We start from the raw sequence: 21,383 nt of genomic DNA on the forward strand, positions 1-21,383 counted from the left end.
CAGCGGTGCTACATTACCGATCTGGTCGAAATAAATAGTGTGCGTACGTATATATCGTATATATACGCACACATGTATGACTCCGCAAATCGGAGCGAAGCCGATCGAATGTGTCTGTAGTTCGCTCGGGACTTCGAAACACGAACGGGCAGGTGACAGTTCGGGCTTATCGTACCTTGTTTTTTTTTCGCGCCGAAAAATGACAGCGCTCGTCCATCGGGCGACTACGCGCCGGACGATATCATAGATGCGATTCGGGCTATAAATATCGAAATAAAACCGCGCGGCGGGATTTAAATTTGGATCGTAAATCGGGCGGAACAGCCGGCTCGACGAGGCATCGAACAGGGGCTATTTTAAAACGGATATCGGAGGGAGACTTTTTATGACAGATTCGGCGCGAAGGGACGCGTCCGCAATCGACGTTTCCTAGGACAACCTTCGCCGTAACGTCATTCTATAATGGGGATAATACTGTCGAGATTTCGGGTGAGTGTATGCACACAGCTGAAAAGCCCGAAGAGCCTCCAGTTTCTCCCTTGACATTTCGCGTTCTTTGAGGTTAGCATCGCAACTTTGTGATATGTGAGCGATACGCGAGGAGGTATCTTGCAACATCCTGCGAGGTTTAACTTCACGGATGCAACCGTGTCGAATGATCGCTGAGTAATATTTTTAAATGTCATTCATGGCTATTTATAGCATCCGTTTTATGCCGGATGACGACAGTCTCAAAGTTGCAAAGGCTGTTGGACTTGGCGCGAAACGAGGCTTTGTTTAAATGTAACTGTGCGAACGAAAAATGACGTAATCGTTTATTTATATTTGAAATAAATGTATATATTGTTTTTGGCCGGTTTTAAAAACTCTTATAAAAATCGCAAGCTTTTAAAATTTCGTCGTTATATGATATAATGTCATCGTTACCGCCATTTCATGAGTAAACAAAATTGGTTGTTCAATTTATTCTGTAGTGATATTGTGAAAATCAGACATTAACATTCAATGACGAACTTTGCTCTGATTCAGATATGTCACAAAGGAAATTATGGATTCATGAATGGTATGATGTATAAATTGAAATCGAATGATTTTAATTTATGCAACATATATTTACTAAATATTGAATTATTAGTCTTACTTTTTAATCACAAATATTAATTTTGCAATTAAAGATAGTTCTTATCAAATATATTTAAAAATATAAATTATAACTTTGTAGATAAAATATATCAATGTTATAATATTATTAATTATTAATTAAAATAGATTATAATATAAAATAAAAAAGTTTATATATATAAATACGAAATTTAGGTAGAAGAAATGGGCTAATAATAAAAATCAGGCTTGTTTTTAACATCTTTATTTTACAAAAAATTCAAAACGAAGATGAGATGAAGAACAAAAAGCAAATAAAATATAGTCAACGATATATAAAACATCAAATAATGTTGTTTACAAAATTATTTGCTATTTTGTATATGCTCGAGGTCATATAACGTACGCGATTTTTGCTTCTTTATCTCGTCTTCGATCATTTTGAATTTTTTGTTAAATAAAGAAGATTTTAAAACAAGTTTGTTACTAATTTTTATGCCCAGTTCTTAATAATCCATTTTCAATCTAAATTTTGTATTTAAGATTAACACTTGTAACTTTAATTGCACAAGTCACTACTTAAAATGTATTGTAAAAAAGTTATTCTGTATATTTTTATGTATTAATTCTTTCACGAAAAATTTTATGTTTATATTTTATTTTATTTTACTTAAATAATTATATCATAATTTGCTGAATATTCTGCATGAAGATATATTTTTATATGATAAGTTGTGAAATATATATGCATTCTGATATAAAATTTATGATTTTTCAGAAAAAGAAGACAACAATTGAAATTTTAGAGGATCTTGATTCAGTAAGTATTATTTTACTACTATGTATACATGTAATATTATATATAAAATAGCTTTATGTAATTCTTTTTCTTATTATAGCAAATCAAAGAGATTCAACAGTATGGACAAACTACAGAACAAAGACATAAGAAGATAGTGGGAACTATCATCATTTATGGAGTTGTTCTTTATGTCATGATAGCATTCATCTTTTATTTCTGCTTCTTTCCAGCTTCATTATATGATCAACTTTTTTATATAACACCATTACTACTTTTTCCAATTTTGTAAGTTGTTAAATCTAATTATGAGTTATTCTTATTTAATATAAAGAAAATTTTATTTAATAATCAAACATTTTTCTTTTTTTTAGAATACTTTTAACGAAGAAAATGGTTTCATGGTACTATAATCGTAAAATTACTCATAATCAGGAAAAACTATCTACAATTATATCCGAGAAAAAGAAGATATTAAATGAAGTTACTGAAACAGAAACATATAAAAAAGCTAAAGAAATATTATTAAAATTTGCACCAGATGAATTAAACATGACACCCGTGAGTAGACATACATTATTGTTATAATTATTTAAATATCAGCTGAATCATGTTTGAACTCAATCATAAATTAACTTAATCAAGTATGATAATGCTAAATAATAAGTAAAGTTCTTAAAAATAAGTTAAAAATATATAATTTATACATGAATATATAATTTTAAATCTTATTTTGTGTTATATATCTTTTTTGTGTAAATTTTATGTTTATTTTATACTTATTTTTATCTTTTTTTTTTTACAGTTAACTCCAAAGGTTTGTGCTTATAAAAATTTTTATTATATATGAACAGATGTATAAAAGTAAGAGTAAAACAAGATGACAATTGCAAAAGATAGTTTTATTAAAAAAAAAATATATATATATATATATATTATTTATATGCAAATATATATAATAATATGTAAGATATAAAAAAGATATGAAATTAATAATTCTGTTTTTAGTTTCCTCAAAAGTTGTCAATGCCCACTGAAACACCTCGACGTCCTACGCCACACCCTGTAATATCTCCTCAGTCTGGTACTGCAGAACTGAGAAGAAGAACTATAGCAGTTCACAATCCACAATTTGCTGTAGCAGCCCCTGGTGTAATGACTCCTAACATTAGATCAATTAATCAGTCTCTAAATGCTCCTTTCCCATCTAGTGGTAGAATAATTAATCCTGCTGCCATAGGTTTTCGTAAGTAAATATGCAATATGTAATTATTTTCAAAACTTGTACTTATATGTGTTTTAAGGTATATTTTATATGAACTTGTTAATTATAAAGAATTAATTAACAATTGCATTTATGATTTTAGGATCACCATTACCACGACCTGTGTTGCCACAACAAAGGACTGTGATTGATCGTTTAGTGGATTATTTAGTAGGTGATGGTCCTTCAAATCGCTATGCTTTAATTTGTCGGCAATGTGAATCACATAATGGAATGGCTTTGAAAGAAGAGTTTGAATATTTTGGTTAGTAAAATGCTTCTTTTCAATAGAGATTTTCTTTATAAAACATATTTGAATCGACAATATATTACTAAAAAATTATGTATATTTTTTCAGCGTTCAGATGTTGTTACTGTGGTTTTTGGAATCCTGCAAGAAAACAAAAACCTTTTGCGCCAAAATTAGATTTTGATAATTCTGCTATAACTTCGAATACATCCGAAGATACTTCTAACAATGATGACGAACCACTGAAAATTACTGAATTAGAATCATGTACACAATCAGATACAGGTATGATATTTCTATATTTAGATGAGAGAGATTTTATTTTATTATATTTATTATCATTTTGATGTAAATTGTAAACAATATATATATATATATATACATTATAAATTAGTGTAAATATAGTATTCATTTTTTTATTTTATAGATTCGGATATTGAAGTAGTTGAAAGACCAGGCGAAACGTCTGATACTCCAGAATTAGAATCTACAGAATTATTAAATGAGAAGGAATCTGATAAGATAGAGACGTGACGCAGCACTCATAATTTTTAGAATTGAATAATAATACCTGAGGGTAAAAAAAGATGTTTGTAAATCAGAGTTTCAAGTAAGTTCAAATTTAATACAGAAAAAGAAGATAGAGAATGTGAATAAACAAAAAAAAAGAAACATAAATGGTTAAAGTAAAATAAATTGTAAAATAATACATAATAACATAGAAGAAAAACCCAAGATTAATCTTCTTATGTTATAATTGTAATTGTCAATTGAAATATTGCTTTATTATATATTGGAAATTGTTGCTATAATATAGAAATAGCATAACTATTATATGATTATTGGTGACATATATATATAGCTAAACATACAAAATTTTTCTGCATTATTAATACAAATATAATTTATATAATATGAAACTTATATATTTGCTAGAAAATATTTGTGGAAATTTGCACGAAAATTTTATTATAAAGGAAATAAAAAATCATACTAAATTTTTATTTGTTTAGCTTTATTAATTGATAAATACAAAAATATGAAGAGCAAAAAATATTGATTATAAATTATTATAATCAATTTATTTATAATATTAATTTGTGGCATAATTTAATTAAATGCGGCAAAATACTTGAACATTATGAATGCAAACAAGTTCATGTTGCACACCAATTAATAATATATTTTTTATAAGACTGTCTATCTTGTCTGCAGATTATTTATTATAAGTTACAACTTTCTTGATAAAATACAGTAATCTTAAGCTTTGCTTTTTATAGTGTATATTATAATTAGGTATTGCTTTATTAAGAAAAAAAGCTTGTATATTTTAATGTATTAATCACATTCAACTAATTTTCAATTTGAGTAGTTTTTAAATATAAAGTTATTACGAAACATATATAAGTTTTGTTATAGTTTAGAAGTAGAATTTTGTATAGATGCATTATTTTTTTTTGGAAAAAAGCATGAGAAAAAATGCATTTTATAATAGCAATGTCTCTTTGTATGAAAAATTATTTAATACAAATAGTTACTAAATTAAATATAATATTGTGATAAAATAAATCCATTTCTAATGTATTATTTGTTATATCAAACTATGGTGATTACAATTTACTGTGATTATAGATAGACTAATAAAATTTGTAGTTATATATATATATATATATATATATATATATATATATATATATTATAATCAGTTTAAATTCAATCTTAACATAACTAGTGAGCTGTAAAGTTACAAGTGTGACTGTCTCTTATTGTATTATATTTTTTTGCTTTCTAGTAAAGAATTGCGTACTGTTATTTTGAGCATTATTTAAAACATTTTAGAATTTTGATGTAAACATGAAAGATATTGTATATATGAAAGATACTTAAATAATTTAGAAAGTTGTTAGTACGCTTATAATACAATTAGTAGTACAATTATTATAATACAAATTTAGACGAAATTGATATTTTCTGTTTTAATGTATCTTATATCCATATAACTATATTACGTATACATAATAATTTTACTTTATGTTTATTATGTGTTTTAATATAGATGTAGATATATTTTCATTGATTTTACTTCTGGAAAACTAATTTTTTACTTATAATTTGCTTGTAAAAATGTAATATCAAAAATTACTGATTTTTGTCTAAGTAATCTGAAAATAGATATTTGAATTTTCCCGCTTTTTTTGACAGTACAAAATGATTGGCTAACATGTTTTTTTTATGTTGCTAGTCAATATCCGGATATCCGGAGCAGGTTTCCGCTATTTCGCTTCGTGTATCGTATGTGATCGACGAGTATTTAGTTCGAAAAAAATGTATTATTTTTTAATAACTTCTCATCTAGTCTCTAAAAATTATATAAGCTTTTCTCATCATTTTTGAAGTATTAAAATAGAAAGGTAAAGGTAAATGGTATTGATTTATTTACACTTACATATATCTTAACTTGTATCGCGCGCATGCGCGAAGTAGCAGTTCCGATTCGACAGAAGTATCAAGGTGCATTCGCAATAATCGCGTAAGCAGCGATGTGAATCAACCGTAGTTTAGGTTGTAAAAAATAATACTCGTTCGTCGGCGGAGCATCGTATGAGGTAAAAATCCAACGATTTTTCCAGCATCGCTGCGTAATCCTCGAAAAAACGTTCGTATATCGCTTGATCAGATATTAATCTGCATATTTGTACTAATAGTATCGCTCGATGCGCCTTATTGTCATTAATATCGACGCGAGTTGCATCGGGCCTGAACGACAAACCTTGTCTCCGCGAATTTTTCTTTCGTGCACGCAATAGTGTAGAATTTTCCGACAAAATCAGTTCGATTACGATTTTTAGCGACAACGTGACATCCGTAATCAATAATCGATGAGCTGCAATATATCGTAATAGTTGCGTGAAAATTATATTATTAGAACAAACTATTTTTCGAGTAGTTTTATCGCGCGGACGCCATAATTCTTTACCAGTCATTTCTATGATAATATTCATGCGAAAAATTCACACTTATCATCGCGTGGGTCGTTCATTTAAGCTTGATTGATTATTGCTGTGAAAAGTTGAATATATAACTTGTTTCTGTGTCTTTAATTAATATATTTTTATGACTTTATATAAATATAATATATTTTTTAATATATTTTATAAATAATATACTTATACTTAATATATTTTATGACTATTGAAAATCACTTGGATTACTTGTCTCAGATAATTTATTAAATTAGTACGTGAATAAATCTCAAAGGCTTTGTGTGTTACTAAGATCTAACGCTTCTGTCTGATAAAAATTGTATAATGCATTTATTTTTACATAGGCCAGTAAACATGCCAGAATTGACGGAACTTGACAAAGCCGCTACTTCGGAGCCTACCAAGGTGGAGTTGGTAGGTATTGGCTCTGCGACTGATTCGGACTCGGATGATACTATACCAGAATTAGAAGATGCGGGCACTCCTGGTACTGTTGGTTTCCCTGGCACAACTGTCACTGGACTTCCCATTGATATGGTATCCAAGGCTAAGCAGAGTCGTGGTGAAAAAAAGGCCAGGAAGCTTATGAGCAAATTAGGATTAAAGCCGGTACATCAATTATTTAAATATTCAATATTCTACCATATATTTTTTTTTTAATTCTTTCTGGCGGTCTTTGACATACTTGATTATATTTTTTTTTTTTTTTTTTTACAAGACCAACTTTTTTATATTTACAGGTGCAAGGAGTCAATAGAGTGACTATTCGCAAATCGAAAAACATTCTGTTTGTCATAAACAAACCAGATGTTTTGAAGAATCCAGCTTCAGACACATATATAGTATTTGGTGAAGCTAAGGTAAGAAATTTAATTTACTGCATTTAACAATAAACATTTATTTACTAAATCTCTTGATTTATGATGATTCCTTGATTTCGCATATTATCAGAAATAAAATGTTGAAAAACCTTGGCAGACTGATATTTAATAATTATTTTATTTGTATTAATCTCGTGTAATATGTACATTTAACACCATAAATAATATTTTCCATAGATTGAAGATCTCAGCCAACAAGCTCAGGTCGCAGCAGCTGAGAAATTCAAGGAACCACCAGTTATACCAGCAACTGAAGCTGGTGGCAGTACTACGGTAAGATATATTTAATTTTATATATATATATAAAACAAGATATATTTATTTTAAAAAAGATACTAAACATAGGTAACGTTATTTAACATTTCTTTATTATGTTATACAAGGTTGTTGCTCCTATACAAGAAGAATCAGAAGAAGAAGTGGATGAAACAGGTGTGGAAGAGAAGGACGTTGATTTGGTTATGTGTCAAGCTAACGTATCACGAGGGAAAGCTATTAAAGCTCTTAAAAATAATCAAAATGACATTGTCAATGCTATTATGGTGAGTTTTAAATATGCGTTTATATTTTACATATTTTAATATTTGTGCATAACCAAATGATGATTATATTCCAAAGGTTTCGCAAATATATTTTTATAATCAGAATAAAAATTATGTTGAATATCTTGGCAGACTGATGCTTTCTATTTTTAAATTATATTTAACAAACACAAGAGAATGAGAATTAATATCTTTCTTTTTATTTCAGGAATTGACAATGTGATGAAATTGCTTAGAAGTAGGTGCTGCGAGTAACTGACGGTCCCCGAGATCATAATTTTATCACACGCACATCATCAGAGAAAACATCATTCTTCCTTTTATTCAGTTGAAAAAGTAAAGGTGATATCGAGAAAACTGGATACACTCGTAATTATCCTAAGAAATTTAATTCACATGTATATACAAAATTCATGTAAAAGAAAATAAAATAAACACATGTCACTATATAACTGGATAGTCCAGTTATGACAAACTGCCATAGAAGTTTTATGGGAGTATGCTAAGCAGATTGCACATTATATATATATATATATATATATATATATAAAAAATTGTATTTGCTTGGTATCTCTCTATAAAATTGGCTAGTAATTTATATAATATAATTATGTGTATATATATATTTTACACATAATTATGAGTATATGTGCCAGTTCATGTATAATATATTATAACTATATTATAGCGCATCTTTGTATGAAAAAAATATTGTAAAATATTATAATGTTCCATAATTGATAATCAAGTTTGAAAATATGTGATAATAGAGAAATCATCTGTTGATATATCGATTCTAAAGTTAGCATAAATCAGGTAACTGGCATATATATCTTTAATGCGATGGCGAATGGATAATCAAATAAGAAAAAAATTAATATTTTTCTAAGAATTTCTATTGTAAAATTATAAATGTATAAAAGAAGGTTATCATTTCAGGCGTGCCTTCTAGCAAATTAATATGAATAGTTGCCACGAGATGGCAGCACAAGTAGCGTTTTAGACTCCATGTCAGAAAATGGCGCGTAGAAGAGATTGACTCGCAGTCCATGGAGATCTTGAATTCGAATCTGCATCCACGCTCCAGATATCTCTTGAAAGGTAAATTTTTGTACATACTTTAATAAGATGTGTGGAATATAATAGATTAAGAGCAAACACGACGTAAAATGTTAAAAATTCGTATTGAAAACCTAATGAAACTCTGCTTAAAAAACACTTATTGTCAGTATTTTATGCAATATATAATAACATTACGTTATATTTTTCTAATTTAGACTTAAGAGAGAAAAAGAAAGAAATATATGTTACTATTTATAATAGATTCTAATTTGACATCAATATACACATTCTAATGATAATAAAAGATATTATAATTGTATATAATTAAAACAAAAAATATGTATATTTCTAGAAAGATTTTTATATTATTTAGAATTTATTTTGTTTCGAATTTTATATTAATCAATACTTTTTCGTGGTAAATTCTTAATATATTTTATAAATATCTTGAATATTTTGATCGATAGATATAGTATGCGTATCTTGCAGATATCCTGCGGTACTCTAATGTGATCGTGAAAAAAAACGCGGTTAGGATGATGATCCCTTGCTGCGGCGCATGACGATGTTCGCGAAAAGTTTTATAAGCCGTTTCGCGCACGTGTCGTCGCCGAATATCCAGGAGATGGAAGAGTGCGAGGGCGAGGAAAACGATATGTCGGACAGCGCGATATTACCGCGCGTAGGACGCTCTCCCACATCCGGGATTCTTCGCTAATATTCGAGGTCTCGGTCTTGGGTATATGACTATCCGTTTTTCGCGCGGTGACATCTGGCATGGATCTTACGGCGCATTATTGCCCGCAAGAAACGTTCGCAATATTGTCATGTAATAACGGTTCCGGGAGAGCACCTGGATCCTGAATCGTATGTGTAAACGGCCGTATATCTCATATCCCGCCTGTGCGCGATGGGATATCGCGGGTATATCGTGCGTAATTCGTATTGGAAAATCAGCGGAAATCTTCAAATCTCAAAATCATTGAGATATATTGAGTGTAACCGATAGTTTTCTCGGTTTGCAGGATTTCTCGGAGAGTCGCTCGCCTCCTGGATTTCATCAGTTCCCTTCATCAATTCGCTTCGCGCATATGCTTCGAGAATTTGAAGAGTGAGTACAAAATCATTAATTAATTTTTATATTTTTGACGAACGTGAGAATCGCATTGATTCTTTGTTGAGATATATTGAATGTAACTGGACATTTTGTCGATTTACAGGATTTTTGTGGTTTCTGAGAGTCGCTCGTCCTTTTCCGGATTTCATCAGTTCTCTGCTTCGATTCACTTCGCATATGCTTCGAGAATGTCAAAGTATTAACTACAAAAGAGTGAGTACAAAATGACAATTTAATTTTCCATTTTTGACAAACGAGAGAATCATGCATTGATTACTCACCGCACTACCATTTCATGAGACATTTTCTCATGAGTAAGATATATAGAGAAATATATATCGCTTATATTTTCGGCATCAAATCGTGCCGCTCACTATCAAGGTATTGACAATAGATATTAATCATTTGAGCGCGCCTTATATATAAACGGTATAAGGAAAAAATATAGAGAAAGAAAAAGCGAGAGAGAGAGAGAGAGAAAGGATAGGAAGAGGGCCAACCCGCCGATCCGATTCGAGCAACTCTGATTGTTCCCTTAACGATCGGCTGACAGCGAAGACGTATGTCAGTGCCATCAGATAATGCGTATAATATCGGTGTGCACGCACACGCGTGCGATTCCGCGTTGGCACGCCCGTGCACGCTGTATGCATCTTGCACCACCACGTGTGTATATATATATATATATATATATATATATATATATATATATATATATACGGTCAAACGTAGAAATGTATTGGTAAATACCTCGCACGCCGTCGCCGTTTCGCCGTACGTCGGGGACATCTTCATAATGTCGCGTACAAACCGACCGTCATGTCGTATCATGCCTCAAACAAACACCGACGACCTAATGAAGCTGGCCAGCGTGAGGAGAGAAAGTCGCGATTGTATGAATCAATATTTTTTACTTGTTTCTTATCGAAAAGGAAATGGAAAAGGAATAGATTTATATAGAGATGCACGTCGGGCTTCATTTTTTTTCATTTTATTTATCGGTATACGTGATAATAATTTAAGCATCAACGAGATTTAAAAAGTTTTATACAGGATATATTTAAATAAGTGCGAAAAATTTTAGATGATTCTTTGTTGAAAATTAAGGGAGGTTTCTTATATTAATATACTTTTATATCCATCTTTATTTTTTTTTTAAATTTCAGAATTTTATTAATATTTGAAAAAAAATAAAAACTTAATTTTTATCTCCCTCTTTAGAAAAGTGTCCCTCTTCAGAAGAGGGGTCTAAGAGTATATGTTTATAAAAGACCCCTCATAATTTTTGACAAAGAATCATCTAAAATTTTTTGCACTTATTTAGATACACCCTGTATACTCTAAAATTATAATAGCTTTATATAATATTCAATATATATATATATTTTTTTTTAATACACATTCCTAAATATAATTGGGCAAATCTGATATTAATAAACCAATGTTTCTCGAACGTGCATGAAGAAATGAAAGACTCGTCTATCGGTGCAACAAGCTTGCATCTCGCGTATATATATATGCGCTGAAGAAAATAATAAATCGCTGCATCGAGAGGCTGCGAGCGTTACGAGTAAAATGTATTAACACACCCACCCGGCGTGCATCTAATATAGCAATTGTTCTTCTTCATTCGAATTGCGTACGAGGTAATTGAAGGGCGCGCCAAATAAAATACGCACCCTAAGGAGAAGAGATGAGAAAGAGCGAGGGAGAGAGAAAAAGGTACGATACAGCCGTCAGATCTCGCGGCTTGAAAGTCAGAACCGGAGGGCAGAAAGGATAGAAGAAGAAGAAGTAAACAGGAATATCGTGCGAGAGAAAAAGGATCGAAAAGAAGCAGGGAACGCGTAGGAAAGGTGGGTAAGAGAGAAGGGTTGAAGAGAGAGAGAGGTGGACACAGAAGGGAGCGTGAAGAGAAGAGAAAGGAGGGCAGAGGATGAAGAAGAGGAGAAGGTATAAGGATGAGAGGAGACCTATCGGACCATGTGGCAGGCGCAAACGGTGTGAGTAATGGCGTCGACCAATCGCTCCCAGCTCTAAAACACGAACGCGCCGGCCGTCCTGTCCCTCTTGCTCTCCTTCCTCTTCCTCGCGCGAACGCGTATAGTAATAACGAGCCGTCTATCATCGTCGGAATTATTATCATCGCTGGACCCGCGGTCCTCGTTCTTCTCCTTCGCCGCTCGGCCGGCTTCTCGTCTTTCTTGTCTCTGCCTCGTCAGGGGCGGATCTATACGGAGATTTAATGAGAAGACTTCAGCTCTCAAGATGTGTCGCCGGAATAATCCTGTTCAGAATTATTTGTCAATCTCTTTGAGAATTAGACAAAGAGATGAAAATGAGTTGGAGATATTTTTAAGATCGAGCTGTGATTTTATGTCAATTTTGGACGCGATGGTCTGTGCAATTTTTATCAAGTCATTAGAATGTATATAAAATTCAAAATAGACACTGGAAAAAAATTTGTCAACTTGACTAAACCTTTCAACTAAATTACTATTTTGTTAGTTGAACATGTATTAGTATTTAAATAAAATATACGTTTTGTTACATTTAATTTAAATATTTTTATATGTTTAATTAATCAAATAATATTTAGTTGAAAGGTTTAGTCAAGTTAATACATTTTTTTTTTCAGTGCACGAACGTTAAGAACGTTTGGTAAATTAAATAATATACACATGATTAATTAGATGCATGTCTACTTGAATTAAAAACGGAATAAATATTAAAAAATGTTGTTCTGCCAACATAACATAAAATAAAGAAGAAACACATTTACATATATTTTTTAAAACGTCTCTTTATATATATTTCATCACACTTTTAATCAGATTTTTCAAAAAATAATTTTCATACATCCGTGTGTTATTTCCCTACCTACCTTTTCAGCAAGTGACACGATGGAAGGTAAAAAGGGTGTACAAAGAACGAAGAAAGGTAAGGAATTAATGACAAAATTATACCGTTAATTCAACTTTCAATGTTGGTGAAAAAGATATATGTAATATTTTGCGAGCCTCTTCTTATCTCGGGGAGGAAAGGAATAAGAGAGAGGATGATGTTACGATGATGAAAATGATCGGTCGCGAATATCGGCGCTGCTGCTGAAAATGTTGCGTTAATCGTAAATTGCATCGCGCGGTCGCGCGTGCGAGAAAAATTGCTTGCACGCGTGTTGGCGTGATAACGAGCGATTACGATTCGGATAGTGATAAACGCGAGCCGATTACGTGCGCGGCACGTAACGAACATTCCGCGTTGTTAAAATTTTACTATCTGAATTTTCCACCCTCTTTCTCTCTCTCTCTTCTTTGTCCACCCCTTTCTCTCTCTCTGCGCTTATATATATATATATATATATATATATATATATACACTTTTAGTTCATTCGTTTGAGACAAGCACACAGCAGAAACTTATTAAGAGAGCACATGTTATAATTATGTATACATTGAAAAAAATTATTAAATTAATAAATATTTATTTCAATACTGCCTAATAAATCATTTATTTGAAACAAATATTTATTTGTTGTTTGAAAAAGATTTTCTTATATCAAATAAATATTTTCTCACATCAAATCAATAAGTATTATTAGTTTCAAATAAATGATTTATTAGGTATTATTGAAATAAATATTTATTCGAATTCATTTGTAATTTTTTTTTCAATGTGACATAAATAAAACTAAACATAAAAAAATTTCTTATATACGCCAAGTTATTTTGCATACTTGTACTTCAAGTATATACGAAACTTGCACTATTTGTAATGTGGAAATTTGTTTAATCTCATTATTACGAAGTGATAAGTCTTATGCGACACGGAAATTGTGCATTAATAATGCACTGCAACTATGCTACGATCGATTAACGATGCAATAATAATCAATGCACCGTGTTAGTCCGCCGTTATTTAGCACCTTGTTATTAGGGAAATCGATTCAATTTCTCACGGTTAATAGCGCGCTGTTATCTTCGTATATTATGGTAATGAAGACGGTGGCTCGATCGGAAGAGATTGATCCAGATCTTCAACTCGTAAAAAAAAAGACATAAGGCGCGTGATAAATTCTATACACGGTATATGCACGATTAAAACTACTCGCTTGTGCCTTAGCCTGTACGGAATATAATCGGCGAAGGATCAGCGGAGGCAGCTGATATATTATTATGATATGTACAGGGTGATCAAACTTTATATCCTTCATCTCATTTCAAATGGACTCTGCGGGAAAAATTTTAATTTACAACTTAATTATCGAGTTATTTCATATCGAGAGATATCTCGCAAAAAGAGGGGCGTATTTTGATCGTATTTTCTCTCTGACTGCGTGAAAGAGTCGGTACTTTTACCAATAAATAGAGAAGATTATTTTGAGAGATCCTGTATATCAAGTGTAAGGAGAATCATCAGCTATAAAAGTATGAAGCGACTGCGGCGCGATCGATTATCCGCATTGCTCGTCGTAAGACCGATTAGATATCTTTCGCGATTGGAGAGAGACAAAATATTAAATTGATAGTTCGAGGTGTCCTTTTTTTGCAAATTGAAATTTTTTTCTGCACCCGATCAAATCGATTCGTGTATTTCCGAAGAGCAGCGATATAATAATATATCATCGGTTATGAGCGTCCGCAGAATTTTTTTCAGGAGGGACTTGATTAAAATTTTTGTGTTTCTTATTTTTTGTTCTTTCTTAATTTTTAAAATTTAATTTTTTTATGATTTTTATATTTTCTCTTTATTTATATTTTTTATATTAAATATGCAAATGTGCATATGAAAAGCTATTGATTTCAAATAAATATGTATTTCAATAGTGCTAAACACCATTTATTTGAAATAAATATTTATCTGTTTTGAGAAAGGATTTCTTATATCAAATAAGTATTTTTTCACGGCAAATCAGTATTATTAGTTTCAAACAAATGCTGTTAATGGCACTATTGAAATATATATTTATTTGAAATCAGTAGCTTTTTTTTCAGTGCAAAAATAATTTTTTTAATGATTTTAAGGGGGCAAATATCCCTTCTTGCCTCTCTCTGCGGACGCCATCGGCATATAAACTCGTTAATCTTATACATCATCATTTCCACATGACAAAATCTGTCTTTACGAACCAAGGATGCATCTCGTTCGACTATATAGAATTTGCGATGCGCCGTGAGCAAATCGAGTATAATATAATATCATTGTCCGCGTGTCGTTATTCGGGTATCATGTGGTCGGCCTTCGTTTTTTCCCCCGTTTTCCAGCATTGCAGATGAATATCTGCAATACCAAGGAACGACAGCGAGGCATCTTTGACGAGATAAGAACGCCGGATTTAATCGCCGGATCATATAACGAGGAAATTATACTCTTAGAGATGCGACTCCGGTTTAAGTGATGCGTTTTTGATGACGGAATTTACTTTGCGGCCGAATCGGGGAAGCAAGGGATGACGACCATTATAATCCTGCGGTGCGCGCGTATCAATTTAATGGCGTAGTAATTGGACCGGTAAGTAAATTGCGTCTCGCGTGCGGGCTTGACTAATAATTTGACTCGGCCATAATTTAGCCGTAATTTTTCTGCGCTTAGCAATAGCGCGCTCAATTTGCGGAAAATCCTCCCAGGGTGATCGGAAAAATCAAATTCACGCGGGAGAAAGGAAACAATAAAGGGAAAGGGTGAAATTTGCTCTCTTCGGAGCGAGAATAATTTCGCTCGTGGAGACCATCATCGGCCATGTTTGAGCAGCTTGCGGCACCTTGTTCTTCCGCTCCTTGCTCGGCTGCCGTTCTACAAAGAACTTCGAACAATAAGGAACGGAGATATGATCTTGACGCAGGCAATAAACTATGCTCTATTCCATTATTACATTTTTACGCGTCTCAGCGTTCCGGAAGGGGGTGCCTGCCAATTGTGCAACGCACGCAATCGCGTAACGTTTATCATCATATGCATTATTACGCTGGCAGACGGTAACATGTAGAGATGTTACGTAGAGATCGCGTTATTATGTAATGGACAGAATCTCTCCTCTTCTAGAGCTCATTTTTATTCAACTGCAAATTTTTCAATTATTTAATTTTATCATTGCTTTTAGCACGTGTACGGTGAAGACTTTATTAAAGTCGATTTTTTGTTATAGCATCTTATCTTTGAATTTTCTGATCGGTACTGCTGAGGAATTCAGCTGTGAAATATAAAGATATAATCTAGATTGAACATGTACACAATAAATGTTTCATTGAAGCTTTACTTAATATCAATTATCTACAAGGAGAGAATTTTCTCTTAGAATTTACCTTGAAAATTATGGAACAATATAGTATTGGAAGAATTTTATAAGAATTTCTCTGATTAATATTTACTACAATAACAAATATTAATTTGTACATAGTAAAATTAATCGAACATATTTTATATTTATTGTAATAAAAATAATAATCAGAGAAACTCGTATAAAATTCTTCCATGACCATATTATCCCACGATTGCCATGATTTTCAGGGTAAATACTAAGAAAAAATTTTCTCTGCGTTTTACTAATATTAATGATCGCATTAATCATTAGGTACAATTTACATCCTAATTACGATCGGAGATTTGCATAGTATTATTCAGCACTTGGAGCAAGAGTTCCCTATTATTCGCTGAAAGGTAAATTCGATAAATAATTTTTTCCTTGAAAAAAGCATCGTCGCGCGAATTGTACTCTTTTTTTCTTATACATTAGCATGTAACTGCGACGACCACAGGATTCTATATATTTCACGTTTTTTTCGAAATTTTCCACCGCATATAAATACCAGCTTCTTCTGTGGAATGGTTGCCGCCGAAATAATCGACCTAAAACTTAGAATGGGCGTAGAATTATCGCAAATGATAGTGTTCGTTCGTTGGAATCAGACACATAACTTATTTCTCTTAATAATTATCTCGGAAATGCTTTTTTTTACAAGGAATTTCATATGACAAATATGTTTCTCCAGTCGCAAGAATTTTTTTCTGTTCGCGATAATTTAATGTGAATTAATTTTCATGAAATGATTTATATATAATTCTACATTTATATATTTACATGCTTATTTGAAAGTAATCTTTTTAGGCATGCAATTGCATAATTTGATATATGTTATCTGTTAAAATTTTATGCTATTGGAGAGAGAAAATTAAGTATAACAATAATTTGCAACATAACGTCCCAAGATACATACATATATATATATATATATACACACATATATAATTATAAATTTTTAAAATTTTTCTTAAAAAATTTATAGTTTTATTGATACGAGATATTCAATCACGAATTGTAAGCAGATGACAATTCATTTTTTTCATTTTTATATTCAAGGCAATATCGTCTTAATAAGAAAACGTTTGAACGCTTGAATAAGGAAACGTTTGTATGCATAGATTATGACAATCATTATGTAACATAGAATTTAAAAATTACTATGTAATCTATTGTGTGGACTTTGTCGGCACCTTTTATTCTGCGAATTGTTTGCGAATGCTCACCAGGACTGAGCTAATATAATGAACACAAGAATCCCAAATAAGATAATATTTAACCTTTAAAATATTGCCTATACAAAATAAGCGGCGCCTTTGGGCTATAATATTTATCGATCTACCCTGAAAAAATTATTAAAGGATAACTGTCTCCCTTTCAGTCTGCAAGAAGTTATACTAGAGCAAAAGCTCTTTTCTATACCTTTCGAGAAAAAGGTGAACAACATCTGTCCGAAAAAGAAGACTCTATAGAAAGAATTATTTTCTACAAACAAGCCGATGAGATTAATTGTTAAGAATTTAAAATATCAACTCAATACAACTGTGAAATTGATTGTTCTACAATGTTTATCAATTTACTGTGTAATGTGTTCATGTCTAATTATTCAGCATTCTATATAAATTAATATAATAGCAAATTTTTCTTATGTTTCAAATCAAAATTGTATTTAATTCAATTAGCTAGAATTTCAAATTTTTTACTATATTTTAATAATTCGAAACGAATCATACTATCATATTATATCTCAAACAAGTTATGACGATATATGCGGACAACTTAGAATTGCTGAATTGTCAGCATGGGCGTTCGCAGGATATTTTCCAGAAGAGGACATAATTCAATTTTTTCATTATTTTTTAAAATTTAATTTTTTTGTTATTTTCATTTTTTTTTATATTAAATGTGCAAATAAATTCCAGTGTTTATTCAAGAGGAGAGCAAACGATTAATTTTTTTACTGATTCCAAGGGAGGACAAATGGCTTCCTCTGCGGACGCCCATGATTGTCAGTTTAGATTTTGACAACGGGGAGGATGACATCTCTGTACATGATAGATCCTAGATTAACATATCCGCGTTATATTATCGATATCCAGTTTGTGCGGCTGAGCGCCATTAAGTCTCCTCGCACGTCCAGCAATTACAGGCTGTCGCTCCGGGGCGATTCGTGACCGTAATAATAGCGATAAGCCCCGAAGGAAAATTCGGCACTTTCGTCGGAGCTATTTACGGTGGCATTGTGTCTCCAGTCTATCGTACGTCGAACGACTCTATTGAGTCATCGTCGTGTACGACACGGCAGACTCGTGTACGAATGAAGAATTGATGATGCGAACGGTAACAGGTCAGGATAGGGTAGAGATGCACGATCGTTCGAGGATGATATATTGAAGATTGACAGATTTTTGACGTTAACAATTCGGCAAATTATCTTCGCTGAAGCGAGATTCATGATAACGCTCGAGAAATTATTTATAGTTAATGAAGCATTTAATTGCTGCTTATATACAAACATTGCTTCAGGAACCTCGAAGTCGATTTAAAAATTTGAAGGCTAATGATATTTTGCGAGGCAGCACGCGCGTAAAATGTAGAAAGTATTCCAACGTGAATCGTCCAATTTGCGTCCGCTCGAAGGGTTAAATTACCTTTCGGATTTCTACGACTCACAACAGCGAGATAAGAGAGAGGTTCGAGGATCCTCCACTATCCTCACTCGGCCTCGAGCATCAATTCGGGCAGGTAGCTCCGGGCTTTGTAAATTACACACGTATACGACAGAGAGCGCTTGTCTTATATATAGGGTTCCGACGTCGTTGTCAACCGCTATACACGCCAACAAATTTATACGTCGCCGCTCCGCAGTTTTCCCATATATATACGAACGAAACGGTAAGGGATACACATCGGATCGAGGAGCAAAAGAGAGCCGAAAGACATGATGCCCCGAGTAATTACATGCCCCGGGAGAGTCTGGGCAATGGGATCCGACAAACACGCGCTCAGTTAGAAGAGAGCGGAGACGGTTAAGAGTTTAAAGGTGTGCACGTGGGAGAGAGGTTCGAAGGGAATCCGCTTCGTCGGGCCCCCAGGGGGATGGAGACGTGGTGGATTTACCTCTATATATGCTGGCGCGTCGTGAGGAGACGGTATAGGGAGAAGGAGAGCTTCTCTCGCGGCGAGAGAGCACTATATTACATCATTGGCGGCCATTTTGGACCACCCAAGACGCTGTCAGAGCATAAAAAATATGAAGTTCTTTTAGGGCCGCCTTTTTTCCGTGCCGCCAGCGGCATGGCTCTGCCGGTTCGTACCGCAACGGAGAAAGGCGGTGCGCAAAGGAGAGAGAGTTCGAGATGCCGGCGTGTTCTGAAGACGAGAAAGGGATGAGGGAGAGAAGAGAGAAAGAGAGAGATAGAGGAGCCGAAAGAAAGCAAAGGCGAGAGAAGAGGACCCGATCGTGTACTAGGGGGATCTAAATAGGATAGAAGTGTCCGATAGGTATAGATTTAGAGAATGAGGCGCGGCTAAGGAGGAGTATAAAAAGTGAAGACGATTTGGGAAGGCGTGAGAGAGAGAGAGGAATCTGAATATAGGGATAAGGTAAGGGTGGAATAGTAAATGTATAATCCGAAGACAAGTGAGTGACGATAGATGAGGATGGAGTGTAAAGAATAAAAGGAGAAGAGCATATTTTAGGCATCAAGAAGTAATAAAAAGATATATATATTGTGCTGCGACACGAGGGATATCGAGATAAACACACCAACGTGGAACGTAGTACATCGAACAGCAGAGGCATTGTACATTGATTATGTAATCGATTGAATCTGATAGATATGAAGATGCGATAATAGCGACGTATATATAAAACGTTAGGGCAAGTATGAGACCTGAGGTGCTCGTCCTACGTAACGTATCGCGGAAGTATGGGAGACAGAGACAGATAGTCGGAAAAAGAGAATCGCTTGGGGTTACGAAGGGCAAGCGTGGCAAGAGCGAATAGATAAACGAAGGGAGGTATGGAAGGGAATGCGCGGGAGATAAACGGACGCGGAGATAGGGGCAAAGGGAATACCCTTGTGCGCGCTGAAGGGCAAGTTAGGTATTCGGCGAGATAAGACGGTGGAGTCAGCCCGAGCCTGGATGAAATAACAGAATTAATGAATAATCTTAATCGATGATGGCTTTCATTTGCAAACGGACGAACTGCAGAGGAATTAGGCATTTTTATATAGTATATTATTTTTTAATTAGTATAGTATATACACTAATTTATTCGATTCGAATAAATATTTATTTCAATACTGCTAAATAAATTATTTATTTGGTATATAAGAAAATCCTCTTCCACGGGTAAAGATTTATTTGTTTCAAATAAATAATTTATTAGGCAGTATTTTGAAATAAATATTTATTAATTTAATAATTTTTTTTTTTAGTGTACGATCGTAGGAATTTGTGTCACAATACTTTGATATTTTCGAATTTTTTCTTTTTCTTTATATAATACATTTTTATTTTTAATCAACAATCGGGCAATAAGATCCGACAATGAGATGCATAACAAAACATGTGTGTGATATATCTATATATATAATTATGAAAAAATTCATTAGAAATTATACTTAAAATCTAATAATATTTATATCAATGTTCTACTAATTTATTAATAAATCCGGAAAATTTTAGTTTCGATACTATCAACTCTTCTTTTCTGATAGTTAGTTCTTATATATTATAAGAAAATGATAAAAGTATCATTGAATAATGATTGGTAGATGATATGGTAGTCAGCGAGAAGCTCCGAGGAATGTAGAGGTTGAGAGAGGGCTGAAGTGATATATGTAAAGAATAAAGGATCGAATAAATTAAGAGAAAGATGCCCGGCGTAATTTGAGAGGAAGAGCGTCTCCCGTGTTAAGGCGCTTTGAGAAAGGGCGAGAAACGAATGGAACCTAGGCGCGAGGCGAAGGAACAGGAAGATAGGCGAAGGCAGAGACGGATAGGTGGTGGGTAAGGGAAGCACTTAGGGCCTGTGAAGGGCACAAGAGGTAGAAGACCGCAGGCCGTGCTCGCGAG

The 21,383-nt window shown here is 32.9% G+C and overlaps 3 protein-coding genes across 10 annotated transcripts in view; all 3 read left to right on the forward strand.

Annotated features, from left to right (window-relative positions):
• Positions 1 to 78: 78 nt before the first annotated feature.
• On the forward strand, positions 79 to 4,615 carry Lnpk (zinc-ribbon metal-binding protein lunapark). Of its 2 annotated transcripts, none has more exons than XM_029300864.2 (8): positions 79 to 489; positions 1,880 to 1,921; positions 2,001 to 2,188; positions 2,275 to 2,461; positions 2,909 to 3,146; positions 3,268 to 3,429; positions 3,523 to 3,699; positions 3,842 to 4,615. In XM_029300864.2, exons 1-8 carry the CDS (start codon positions 463 to 465, stop codon positions 3,946 to 3,948), a joined length of 1,128 nt encoding a protein of 375 aa, XP_029156697.1. In that variant the 5' UTR covers positions 79 to 462; the 3' UTR covers positions 3,949 to 4,615. The 2 variants fall into 2 exon arrangements, with proteins under 2 accessions (XP_029156697.1, XP_085336379.1); XM_085480253.1 differs by lacking the exon at positions 79 to 489 and adding an exon at positions 1,040 to 1,063.
• Positions 4,616 to 5,928: 1,313 nt separating this feature from the next.
• Positions 5,929 to 8,273, forward strand: Nacalpha (nascent polypeptide associated complex protein alpha subunit). Of its 3 annotated transcripts, none has more exons than XM_029300911.2 (6): positions 5,929 to 6,070; positions 6,743 to 7,007; positions 7,139 to 7,258; positions 7,457 to 7,552; positions 7,663 to 7,821; positions 8,030 to 8,273. In XM_029300911.2, exons 2-6 carry the CDS (start codon positions 6,753 to 6,755, stop codon positions 8,042 to 8,044), a joined length of 645 nt encoding a protein of 214 aa, XP_029156744.1. In that variant the 5' UTR covers positions 5,929 to 6,070; positions 6,743 to 6,752; the 3' UTR covers positions 8,045 to 8,273. The 3 variants fall into 3 exon arrangements, with proteins under 3 accessions (XP_029156744.1, XP_029156743.1, XP_029156745.1); XM_029300910.2 differs by having other exon boundaries at positions 5,929 to 6,020; XM_029300912.2 differs by lacking the exon at positions 5,929 to 6,070 and adding an exon at positions 6,171 to 6,316.
• Positions 8,274 to 9,617: 1,344 nt separating this feature from the next.
• The window catches only part of LOC114929353 (uncharacterized), a 79,352-nt gene continuing 67,586 nt past the window's right edge, over positions 9,618 to 21,383 (forward strand). For 4 of the 5 annotated variants that reach the window (XR_014924146.1, XM_085480257.1, XM_085480256.1 and 1 more), the window contains exons 1-3: positions 9,618 to 9,814; positions 9,909 to 9,994; positions 10,104 to 10,213. Coding sequence is in view for 4 of the 5 variants with exons in the window: in XM_085480257.1 (XP_085336383.1) it covers positions 9,753 to 9,814; positions 9,909 to 9,994; positions 10,104 to 10,213 (258 nt within the window). In the remaining variant the exon portion in view is untranslated. Of the gene's footprint in view, positions 9,815 to 9,908; positions 9,995 to 10,103; positions 12,786 to 21,383 lie in introns of those variants that run through there. The other variant, XM_085480259.1, reaches the window with a different exon arrangement.

Source organism: Nylanderia fulva, unplaced genomic scaffold (assembly GCF_048542155.1).
Source record: "Nylanderia fulva isolate GAGA-0341 unplaced genomic scaffold, ASM4854215v1 Scaffold14, whole genome shotgun sequence".
Lineage (NCBI taxonomy): Eukaryota > Metazoa > Arthropoda > Insecta > Hymenoptera > Formicidae > Nylanderia > Nylanderia fulva.

Bases quoted from the DNA above. Each gene is read 5' to 3' on its own strand.
- Lnpk (XM_029300864.2), top strand. From the start codon at position 463: ATGGGGATAATACTGTCGAGATTTCGG. The intron at 3,147-3,267 runs GTAAGTAAATAT...TTATGATTTTAG, and splicing joins TCCTGCTGCCATAGGTTTTC to GATCACCATTACCACGACCT. The intron at 3,430-3,522 runs GTTAGTAAAATG...ATATTTTTTCAG, and splicing joins AGAAGAGTTTGAATATTTTG to CGTTCAGATGTTGTTACTGT.
- Nacalpha (XM_029300910.2), top strand. The intron at 7,008-7,138 runs GTACATCAATTA...TTATATTTACAG, and splicing joins GCAAATTAGGATTAAAGCCG to GTGCAAGGAGTCAATAGAGT. The intron at 7,553-7,662 runs GTAAGATATATT...ATGTTATACAAG, and splicing joins AAGCTGGTGGCAGTACTACG to GTTGTTGCTCCTATACAAGA.